Source organism: Canis lupus, chromosome 13 (assembly GCF_048164855.1).
Source record: "Canis lupus baileyi chromosome 13, mCanLup2.hap1, whole genome shotgun sequence".
NCBI classification, from domain to species: Eukaryota; Metazoa; Chordata; class Mammalia; order Carnivora; family Canidae; genus Canis; species Canis lupus.
Genome location: NC_132850.1, coordinates 16,258,672 through 16,269,579, shown reverse-complemented (window position 1 = coordinate 16,269,579; position 10,908 = coordinate 16,258,672). Strand labels below are relative to the sequence as shown.

The 10,908-nt window shown below is 54.6% G+C and overlaps 2 protein-coding genes across 15 annotated transcripts; one reads left to right on the top strand and one right to left on the bottom strand.

Annotated features, from left to right (window-relative positions):
- The first annotated feature begins 290 nt into the window (after window positions 1-290).
- On the top strand, window positions 291-10,286 carry HPDL (4-hydroxyphenylpyruvate dioxygenase like). Its single transcript, XM_072772414.1, has 2 exons — window positions 291-1,840; window positions 9,725-10,286. Exon 1 carries the CDS (start codon window positions 557-559, stop codon window positions 1,754-1,756), a length of 1,200 nt encoding a protein of 399 aa, XP_072628515.1. The 5' UTR covers window positions 291-556; the 3' UTR covers window positions 1,757-1,840; window positions 9,725-10,286.
- Window positions 2,689-10,832, bottom strand: MUTYH (mutY DNA glycosylase). Of its 14 annotated transcripts, none has more exons than XM_072772400.1 (17): window positions 10,454-10,832; window positions 7,203-7,280; window positions 6,968-7,088; window positions 6,267-6,415; window positions 6,139-6,178; window positions 5,943-6,016; window positions 5,766-5,807; window positions 5,624-5,695; window positions 5,431-5,544; window positions 5,248-5,345; window positions 5,025-5,169; window positions 4,882-4,945; window positions 4,517-4,708; window positions 4,279-4,415; window positions 4,042-4,224; window positions 3,812-3,853; window positions 2,689-3,089 (listed from the first exon to the last, which is right to left on the bottom strand). In XM_072772400.1, exons 3-17 carry the CDS (start codon window positions 7,080-7,082, stop codon window positions 2,958-2,960), a joined length of 1,599 nt encoding a protein of 532 aa, XP_072628501.1. In that variant the 5' UTR covers window positions 7,083-7,088; window positions 7,203-7,280; window positions 10,454-10,832; the 3' UTR covers window positions 2,689-2,957. The 14 variants fall into 14 exon arrangements, with proteins under 14 accessions (XP_072628501.1, XP_072628494.1, XP_072628495.1 ...); XM_072772393.1 differs by having other exon boundaries at window positions 10,474-10,832; XM_072772394.1 differs by having other exon boundaries at window positions 10,489-10,832.
- Window positions 10,833-10,908: the final 76 nt, after the last annotated feature.

Sequence of the window (10,908 nt, the reverse complement as noted above, 5' to 3'; positions counted from 1 at the left end):
GGTTGGCTCCCTCGGCTCTAAGGTTAGGGGGGTGAGAGAAAGCCCGGCGCCTGGTACCGCGTGAAGGCAGCTACTGTGAGCTCCCCGGGGTGGGAGGAGAAGGGCGGCCCAGTGCCCTCGGGCGTGGCCCAGCCAGAGGCTCCGGGAAAGGGCAGCTCCGTGCCCTCGCCGCAGCCCGGACGCCGGGACCTGGGTGGGAGGGGCTGTGCCGCGGCGCTGGCACCGCCCCCAGGCTCCGTCCATCCAGGCTCCGCCCCCGCCCGGCTCCGCCCCCGCCCGGCTCCGCCCCCGCCCGGCTCCACGTGGTTTGCAGCGCCCGCCAGCTGCCCGCAAGGCCCCAGCGCAGCTCGCGGGGCAGGACGGCGTCCCCGGGAGAACCTGGGGCCCCTCAGGGCTGCGTCCGTGACTTCTCGGAAAAGAGCGAGGGACGCGCTCTGTGGGCAAAACTGGACTCCACAGGCTCCCGACGACAAAGCCGGACGGAGAGTCCGCGAGTCCTGAACACAGGTGAGCGGCCCCGGGGGAAGGACAAGCCAGGGTCACCATCCCGGCCGCCATGGCCGCGCACGCCCGTCGCCTGTGCCACGTTGCCTTCCACGTGCCCGCGGGGCAGCGCCTCGCCCGCGACCTGCGGCGGCTCTTCGGGTTCCAGCCCCTGGCGGTGCGGGAAGCAGAAGGCTGGCGGCAGCTGGCCCTGCGCAGCGGCGACGCGGTCTTCTTGGTGAACGAGGGGGCAGGGCCGCGGCAGCCGCTGTACGGCCTGGACCCGCGTCATGAGGTGCCCAGCGCCACCAACCTGTGCTTCGACGTGGCGGATGCGGGCGCCGCCGCCCGGGCGTTGGTCGCGCGGGGCTGCAGCGTGCCGGTGCCCCCGGTCAGCGTGAAGGATGCGCAGGGCACAGCCACCTACGCCGTGGCCAACTCGCCCGCCGGCAACCTCAGCCTGACACTCGTGGAGCGTGCCGGCTTCCGAGGGCCTTTCCTGCCAGGATTCCAGTCCGTGCCCTCTGCAGCCGGCCCGGGCTGGGTCAGCCACGTGGACCACCTGACCCTGGCCTGCACCCCTGGCAGCTCCCCCACACTGATGCGCTGGTTCCGCCACTGTCTAGGCTTCCGCCACCTGCCGCTGAGCCCAGGTGAGGATCCCGAGGTGGGCCTCGAGGTGACAGCAGGATCTGGGCGAGGGGGACTGAAGCTCACGGCCCTGCAGAGCCCACCGGGCAGTGCTGTCCCCACCCTCGTGCTGGCGGAGACCCTACCGGGGGCTTCTAGTGGACAGGACCAGGTGGAGCAGTTCCTGGCCCGGCACAGGGGACCAGGGCTGCAGCACGTGGGGCTGTACACGCCCAACATCGTAGAAGCCACTGAGGGGGTAGCAGTGGCTGGGGGCCAGCTCCTGGCGCCTCCTGAGGCGTACTACCAACAGCCCGGCAAGGAACGGCAGATCCTAGCTGCAGGGCATGAGCCTAGCCTGCTGGCCCGATGGGGGATCCTGTTGGATGGCGAGGATGGCAAGTTTCTGCTTCAGGTCTTCACCAAGTCTCTCTTTCCAGAGGACACTTTCTTTCTGGAGCTAATTCAGAGGCAGGGGGCCACAGGCTTTGGCCAGGGCAACATCCGTGCCCTGTGGCAGTCTGTGCAAGAGGAGCAAGCCGCCAGGGACCAGGAAGCCAGAAGGTGGGGGCTGGGTTCAGCCTCCTGTCCTGGAGCACAGGGCCGGCTGGAACTAAGAAACACCTGCAAAGGCTTGGAGTGAAGGGCTTTGTCCCTACAGGCCAGGTGTGGCCGCCATTTCTTCCGTACCTTCCAGAATGTGAAGCTCTCACTAGAGTCCAAAGAGGTGGGATTTTTTTTTTAACTATGAAATATTCTTATTAGTCTATTACTAATATATATGCAAGATATAAAGAATAATAAAGGAATTACAGAATTAGGAAATAGAACTTACCAATACTTTTGAACCATCTTTGTGACCTTCTCTGATCCCATTTCCCTGTACCCTACCCCCAATTTTATGATTATTAACCCCTTGATTTGCTGTATTGTTGCACTACGTATGAAACAATACAGAAGTAAATTTAGTATTTGAGGTAGGAATTTAAGACAGAACAAATCCTCTCGTTTCCCTTCTTTTTTTTTTTTTTTTTTTTAATTTTTTATTTATTTATGATAGTCACAGAGAGACAGAGAGAGAGAGAGGCAGAGACACAGGCAGAGGGAGAAGCAGGCTCCATGCACCGGGAGCCCGACGTGGGACTCGATCCCGGGTCTCCAGAATCGCGCCCTGGGCCAAAGGCAGGCGCCCAACCGCTGCGCCACCCAGGGATCCCTCGTTTCCCTTCTTCCTAGGGAGCAGCCTCTACAGGTGGGGAGGGACTGGGTCAGGGCTGAGCCCAACCACCTGCTGTAGGACAATACCATTTGACTGGAGCAAATCAGCTGACCAGAGACGTAGACCAAGGGTGTTGGGTGTCAGCCACTGGCAGGGGCCCCCTGCAACTGCTCTCTCCCTCTCACCTAGGGGCTGGAGGAAGACAGATCACTCTGGACAGAACTCCTACCTCCATTGGCCCAGGGCTGGCTGGGAGCCCTCGGCAATGGAAGTCAGCACCAAGCAGGACTCTGCCACTTTCTAGGTCCCCCAGAGAAGAATGAGAAGGCTAGGGAGAGGGTGAAAAATCTCCAAAATGACTATAAAAATAAGCGCTTTATTAAAAAACGGGACTCAAGGGCTGCTGGGTGGCTCATTTGGTTAGGCATCTATCTGCCTTCGGCTCAGGTCATGATCCCAGGGTCCTGTGATTGAGCTCTGCATCGGGCTCCCTACTCAGCAGAGAGCCTGCTTCTCCCTCTCCATCTGCTGCTCCTCTTGCTTATGCTCTCTCTGTCAAATAAAATTAGAAACAAAACAAAACCAAAAACCCAGGATTCTCAGGAAATGGGGGCTTCTAGAGATGTCACTGGGCCATACTGTTGAGGTTGGATGAATCCGTAGGGATGAGAGGCCGAAAGAAACTATCCAGGAGTTGCTGGCCAGGGCTGGGCTTTTTCCGGCTGGATGGAGTAGACACTTGGGATCTCTTGGAACCCTGTGCGAAGCCAAAGGAAGGAGGCACTTAGAGGGCAGCAGGGAGTCCTCTCCTTCAGCTCCCTCTCCTCTACACTAATACAGCTCCCGTTCTAGCCTGAATGTTGTAAAGCTTCTAATCTATCTGTAGTATCTATCTCTTTGATCAACTCTAAATGGCAGCCCAAGGTAATTAACTAACATACAAATCTGACTCCTCTCTCCACTAAAAATGCTTTACTAGCCTGGTGTTCATAGCCCTACCTGGTCTGTGCGGGCCCTGCCCATCAAATATTTACAGCTCCTTGCACACTGCAACTGGATTATGCAACCTTTGCTCACACTACTCTTGGGCCCAGTGTGAACATTCTTATTGCTAATTCCCCTCCCAAACCTGGAGACAATGATTCATTTCTTAGACTGAGATTACCTACCAGCTGCTGCTTCTAAGCAGCCTTTTCTGATCCTTGCCTCCCAGACAGAACTGAAAGCTCTCCACCTCATAAACCACAAAACCTACTATAAGCATTTCACACACCTGTGACCTGTTGTCTCCATCATTTGTTCTTATTCCCTCTCCACCCTGGACTCCAGGCTATAAAGTCTCCAAGGAAGAACTATTCCTCTCCCCATGGTGAAGTCTGGAGTGGATAATGTTCACCCAAACATGTACCATTTAACTCACTGAAAACCCAAGGATTTGGGCCTGGGGAAAGAAGGCTGGGTGAGGGCCAAGAGACTCACCTTGCAGATCCCTGGCTGTTGGCCCTCGTACACACGGAACACCTAGGCAAGGAAAGAGGGAGAGTGCAGGGCTGGCACCTTTCCCCCCAAAGAGGTCTCTCCTCAACTTCATGGCCCTATACGTCTGTTTAAAACATGCTTTTTTTTTCCTCCCTGTTTACATGGTAACAGGTTCACATAGAATAGACAAGAAACACCAAAAAGTACAACAAAGACAACACAAATAGTGCCTTTTTCATAGCGGTGGAGATAGCTGCAGTGTGAAACTCCTCCCGGGTCAGCCAGCGTGCGCCAGGTGGTACAATGGTCACCGGGGTCTGTCCTTCCAGAGCCAGACCGTATACTTGATATGTCAGCTTGATGTGAGAGAAGGTGTGGACCACCTGGAGGAAGGTCAAGGGGCTGAAACAGGCCTATGGATGTGCCCACACAAGCCATCACTCCTGTCCCTCCCACTGCTCACTCACCTGCCCAAGGTGCTGGAGGTGGGAGGCTGGGAGGGGCCCAGCCCAACTCTGCAGTTCCTGCAGCAGGGCCTCACGCTGACATCGCCCTGAGGCCTCTGCGGTCACTGATGGGAACTCCCACAGTCCTGCCAGCAAACCTGAGGGAAAGCACAGACATGGTGGTCAGAATTTAGCTGCTGACTCCTCCATTTCTCCCTTATAGTTCAGGCCACCGCCCTCACTCCAAGGATCTAGGTACCTGAACTGGGCCTCTGCACCAGCAGAATTTGAGGACCCCCAAGGGCCCTGGGCTGCTCTAGAACACAAATGGCAGAGCACTCCTCCCTGGGGGGCTTGCGGCTGGCCTTCCTGGGAAAGTTGGTCACTCCCAGGGTCTGGTCCCAGGGCTCTGTGGGATGCGCGCACAGCTGGCACAGTTCGGTGCTGGAAGCTGGGAAGAGAGATCCGCAAGCGCCACTCAGGCAGGTGAGCTTAGGTGCCAAGCCCAGAGAGAGGCCATGGCCCGGCTCTACAGAATCTTATTCAGGTTGCCAGGATAAACTGGAACGAGGCTTCCAGCAGCAGCTCCTGGACGGCGCAGTACAGGCTGGGACTGGCACTTACCACACTCCTCCACGTCGGGGCTGCCTGGCAGGCTCTGGGAGGCTAAGAGCTTTCCCCGTTCCACCTAAGAGGCATAAGGCAGATGTCATGGGGTAGGGGTCGCCCTCTAGGAGCCCTGCCTGCCCCTTCCCCAGATGGCTCACCTTCTGGTATGCCCGGCACAGGCTCCGCACAGGGCACTGGCTGCAGTGCGGGTGCTGTGGGGTGCACACTAGGGCCCCCAGCTCCATGGCTGCCTGGTTAAAATCCCCGGGCCGGGCTGGGTCTACCAGCTGCTGGGCTAAACCCCTATAAGGAAACACTGCTGTGAACCAAAGACCCTTCGGAGACACCCTTCCCAGTCTCCCCATGACCCCCATATCCTACCAGAGATGCTGGGAGACAAGGGTGCTGCTGGAATCAGCACCAATGGCTCGGACACGGCATAGCACCCGTATTACGTTCCCATCTACCACACCGGTTGCCTGGCATAGAGGAACCCAGGAGTCAGCCTGGTCTGGGAGGAAGGGGGGTGGGCACACACAATGTGGGGGTGGGCTATGGGCTCACCTGTCCAAAGGCAATGGAGGCAATGGCTCCTGCTGTGTACCGCCCCACGCCAGGCAGGAGCCGCTGCAGGGTTTCTGCTGTATGTGGCACATGGCCCCCTAGCTCCTCTACCACCTGGTTGGGGTGGGAAGGCTCCAGGTTATGAGACAACTGAGGCCCTGGGGCTCACCCCCTTACCTTGTGACTCCCTTACCTTCCGAGCTCCTTGCTGCAGCCGCCGGCCTCGAGAGTAGTAACCCAGGCCAGCCCAGAGCTGGTTCACCTCCTGTGGGTGAGATCAGAGGGATCAGTGGTCAGTCCCCCATTGTCCCATTCCCCCTACCCCGGGCTCTTACCTCCAGGGAAGCACCGGCTAGGTCCTGCAGCGTTGGCCACTTCTACAGCTCCAAGGTGATCAAAAAGAAGTAAGACCAAGGTTGAGGGAGGTAAAGGAAGCCTTTTTTACCCCACCCCAAAGGCTAGGCTCTCTCTGGGGTCTGGCTCATGACCTCCCCTTCCTTCCCTAAAGTCACCTGCATCCATCGAGTATAATAGTCGATCACCGTTGCGACCTGGGTCTGCTGCAGCATGACCTCTGAGACCCACACTGGGGGAGAGGGGTTGGCATGAGGGCGCTGCTGAGCATCCCTGCTCTCAGCACACAGCCCCTGGGCCCCAGACCAGTGGGCATCTGGGCAAAGCAGCCTCACTCCCAAGAGATGCACTCACCAGCATACGCCCGCCTGTCCAGATCCACCTCACCCTCTGCCTGCCAACGCAATCCCAGATGAAGAGTTAGGATGGAGAGAGCTGGGCACCGACCTCCCACCCCACTGTCCTGTCTGTCGCCTGCTTACCAGCCTTCTCCAGGGCAGGTCCCGCTTCTCTCGGTCATACCAGTTCAGTAGGTTCTCCCGAAAGGCCATGACCTCGGCTGTGTCTCTGAACAGATGGTATGAGGAGACAGAGGCCTGCCATGCCGCCTCCTGCCGCTTGGCCAAGCCTGCTGGGGGCCTCAGGAGACTCAGGCATTGCCCCTGCACAGGCTGTACCAACTGCCCGGGGCACTGCGGCCTGCTCTCCCACTGAGGGCTTCCCCCAGCCCCAACCCCTTGCTTAAGCTTTGGACTTGGGAGTCAGACCAGAATTCTCCAGTGGTGTGTTACCATACCAGATTTCTGGTCTGAACTTTCCCAGGGTGGTTCTGCTGCCTCCTTTGCCTCTGGGTCACTATGAAAGCCCAACAGTTTCAGCTAAGCATAATGTATACCTGTGCAGGGCTTTTCCACTTAAAAACATATTCAGGCTCATAAACTTATTTGATCCCATGAAAGCCACATGAGGAAGGAAATGCACAAACAATTGCTCCATTTCACTGGTAGGAAAGCAGCCATTCAGAGCAATTATCCCAAAGTTATAGAGCAAAGTCAGAATTAGATCCTTAATTAGTCCCTTCAGGCCCTGACACATACCACGCTTCCTTCCCAGCCTGAATCTCCCTCCCCTCATGGCCAATGAAACCAGCACCTTCATTTTTGACTAGGACCAAACTCCTCACCTGCAGCGGTAGAAGGCTTGACCTGGCTGCTGCTGAGGACACGCTTCTCACTTCCCTCCTGCCTGGATGCCTGCTTCCTAAGACGACTTCTCACAGCTGCTTGTGGCTTCTTCATGATGGCCTAGAAAAGAAAGGCCCAAAGTAGTCACAATGAGGCTGAATCTTAGGGCCCCACAGTGGGTACAGCCACCTCCCTCTCTATAACATTCATTATAGGGTGGCTAGCTTTACTCACTCTCCAGAGGCTCAGGAGTTTGCTCTTGGCCGGCTGCACACTGAGGTAGGACCATTCGGGCTGCGTTTCTGCAAGTGACTTCAGAGGGACCAATATTAGCATAATCTTGGAGACACAAGATAAGAGGCCAGGGCTGGGCTGGGTCCTGTGTGGGAGCACCTGTGTGTCTCAGATGCTCACTGTGACTGTATGTGTGGAGAGGGGTTTATTAGGTGTGTCCAGAAGCATAGGGCAGGTAGGAAGTTTATCTGCTTAGAGATGTAGCATATTTGCAATGAAACAGCCTTGAACCATCATGCATCCAAACTTCCATTCTACAGAAAGGTTTCCAAGGGTCAAAGATGGGAAAAGATTTGCCTGAGAGCAGATGGCAAGTTGGGGTGGTGGTGGAAGGAGATGGGCTATTTTTATTCCTAATCTTTTTTTTTTTTCTAATCTTTTCTTGATCTAGTAAACCAAAGCTGGCTGCCCACTGGTAATGAGAAATGTATCTGATTGATCTTCACTGTTCCCTCACTGTTCTTTTGGTGCCCTTTTCTCGAACAGAGCTAACAGCCAGTGAGGGCTTACTACATGCCAGACCCTATGATGCTAAGAGTTTTACCAAATTCTCACTCAACCTCCAGACAACTCCGTTAAGTATATGCTAATATTACCTCTATTTTAATTATGAGGAAATTCAGGCTTGTAGAGATTAAGCAACTTGTCCACCCAAACCCAAAGGTCTGCCTCCAGAGACTGCACTCCTGTGCTGTGCCACACTACAGTCCCTACCGAGCCCCTGGTTCAAACTTTCCTTCAAACTTGACTTCAGCACCCCATTTTCATCAAGAGCTTGCCTCCTCCTTCAGAGAAAAAAAAATGAATGTACAAATTTACACTGCACTTACCTGCATTCTCCTTCTCCTCATTATATGAAAGAATGGTCTCTCCTAACTTGACTGCTCAAGGTCTTGCTCCTCAATCCTTTTTACAAAACCCAGTCTCTTCTTCACAGCCAAACTTCCTTCACCAAACTAACACCATAATTCATTCTACAATCCATTCTCCAGAGTAAAGCAGCCTTTTAAGACATGATCATGTTACTTTCTTACTTAAAACCTTCAATAGCTTCCCACTAATTCACTGAGTAAATTTTTTTTTTAAGATTTTATTTATTTATTCATGAGAGACACAGAGAGGCAGAGACACAGGCAGAGTAAGAAGCAGGCTCCATGCAGGTAGCCCGACGTGGGACTAGATCCCAGGTCTCCAGGATCACGCCCTGGGCCAAAGGCGGCTCTAAACCGCTGAGCCACCGGGCTGCCCCACTGAGTAAATTTTTATGTAGTGCCTATGTGCCGAGCAGTTTTAAACACTTGGAATACTTCAGTAAATAATACACCAGAGGTTCCTGTTCTTGTAGAGCTTATAGTCTTGGGGGGGGGGGGAGGCGGCAAACAATAGTAAGCAAATTATACAGGATATTGAGTGATACGTACTAGCATAAAGAGGAAATGTAGGATGGGTTAAGGGGAAAAGGAGCGGTAATGGTGGAATGTTGCAAATTTATTTTTTTAAAAGATTTTTTTATTTATTTATTAGAGAGAGAGAGAGAGCAAGAGAGCATGAGTGGGGGGGTGGGGCGGAGGTGGGGAGAGGAGAAGCAGACTCCCTGCTGAGCACGGAGCCCACCGGAGGACTCAATCTCAGGACCCAAGGATCAGGACCTGAGCCAAAGGCAGATGCTTAACCAACTGAGCCATCCAGACGCCCCAGAATGTTGCAATTTAAAAGCACATGGTTGGGACGCCTGGGTGGCTCAGTGGTTGAGCGTCTGTCTTTGGCTCAGGGCATGATCCTGGAGACCCGGGATCGAGTCCCACATAAGGCTGTCTCTCATAAAAAATATATTTTTTTTAATAAAATAAATAAAAAATAAAACCACATGGTCAAGGTGGGCCTTATTAAAGTGATACCTGATCAATGATTTAAGGCAACTGAAGGAGTTAGCCAAAGGCATCCTAAAGAAGAGCTAGTGCAATAGCCCTAAGGAAAGTGCCTGGTGTGTTTGCAGAATAATAAGGAAGCCAGTGTGGTTCAAATGGACCAAAGAAGGAGGAGTAGTAGATGAGGTCAGAAGTAAAGAAAGTAGGGCGCACAGGATCACTAAGTGCATTGTGAGCCACTGGAGGACCTTGGCTATCACATCCATTGCTCTGAGAACCCAGTCCTCTTAATATAGTTGTGTAGGCTCCAAAGATCCCCACCTGCCTCATCCCCTCACTCACTGTGCTCCAGCCGTATTTGCCTAAATAGTTGCGTCAATCCCTCACAGGTCTACCCACCTTGACGTCACCCAATCCCGTTCCCTCTATTTGGACAGCTCGTACTCTGTGCTTCGTCTAACAGTTACTCATTCTTGCACCCCCTCCCCAAATCTTACCCTCTTGTGTAATTCTCCATTCTTCCTCTTATACTAATTATAATTTCACATTTTGTTTCTTTTTTTTTTTTTTTTTTTTTTTTGTTTCTTTGATCAGTATCCACTTCCCAGACTTGGCTACAAAACTCCATAAGCTGGGATCCCTAGGTGGCGCAGCGGTTTGGCGCCTGCCTTTGGCCCAGGGCGCGATCCTGAAGACCCCGGATCGAATCCCACGTCGGGCTCCCGGTGCATGGAGCCTGCTTCTCCCTCTGCCTGTGTCTCTGCCTCTCTCTCTCTCTCTCTCTGTGACTATCATAAATAAATAAAAATTAAAAAAAAAAAACAACTCCATAAGCTGACAGTAGAGTCCCCAGAGCTGAGCACTGGGCCAGGTAAGTTGTATACAACAAGCACTGTTAAGTTAATTAACCAGATAAGAGATAGTAAGAGGTTTTCCTTCTTTAAAATGGGAGAAACCCTTGGGACGCCTGGGTGGCGCAGCGGTTTAGCGCCTTACCTTTGGCCCAGGGCGCGATCCTGGAGACCCGGGATCAAATCCCACGTCAGCCTGCTTCTCCCTCTCCCTCTCCCTCTGCCTATGTCTCTGCCTCTCTCTCTCTCTCTCTCTCTTTCTCTATCATAAATAAGTAAATAAAATGGGAGAAACCCGAACAATTTGGGAAAATGATGAAAAAAGACTCCGTGGAGAGAAAGGCTGAAGATGGAGCTACGAACAGTGAATAGCCAAGGATAAGGGGTTGAGGCTCTTTGGTGGGTGGAGAGGATGGGAGCTGGAACCCCTGACAAAGAACGGCGTCCGGTATGGACAAGTCTCCCACGGTACCAGGAGTCAAGAGCGATCACCTCCTCCGGGCTTACAATTTGTCCCCTCCTCGCCGTCCCCACTTGCCGGAGCATTAATTCAAGTCCCGGTTATCAGCCGCCGGGATTACCAAGGCGTCCCTGCCGGTCGGGGGTTCTGCCCCTCTGGCAGCCCGAGTCCTCCCCTTCTCACTTCCTGGAGGTGAGGTCGCATCCTCCCAGTGGATCCTACGCCCCCGGGCCGGGCCGCGCGGCCTCACCGCCCCAGGGGTCTGGGGCCCCCAACCCCGGCCACGCGGAGGACCCCGGAGCGGAGAGGTCGCCCAAGCTCTCGCCGGGAATTACCTCCCGCTCGGTCTCCCGCGCGCCGCGCCGCCGCACCCCGGGGGACGTGCACCCGGGGGACGTGGGACGTGGCCCCCGCCGATAGGCCCCGGCGCGCGCCGCCCCGCCTCCTCCGCACCGCCCCGGGAGGTG

What these genes read in the sequence shown, in the direction of transcription:
- HPDL (XM_072772414.1), top strand. Translation starts at nt 557, where the DNA reads ATGGCCGCGCACGCCCGTCGCCTGTGCCACGTTGCCTTCCACGTGCCC.
- MUTYH (XM_072772393.1), bottom strand. Translation starts at nt 10,527, where the DNA reads ATGCTCCGGCAAGTGGGGACGGCGAGGAGGGGACAAATTGTAAGCCCG. An exon ending in CCCCGACGTGGAGGAGTGTG is followed by an intron (nt 4,709 to 4,881) that starts GTAAGTGCCAGT and finishes CTCTCTTCCCAG; the next exon opens with CTTCCAGCACCGAACTGTGC. An exon ending in GGTGCAGAGGCCCAGTTCAG is followed by an intron (nt 4,416 to 4,516) that starts GTACCTAGATCC and finishes GCTTTCCCTCAG; the next exon opens with GTTTGCTGGCAGGACTGTGG.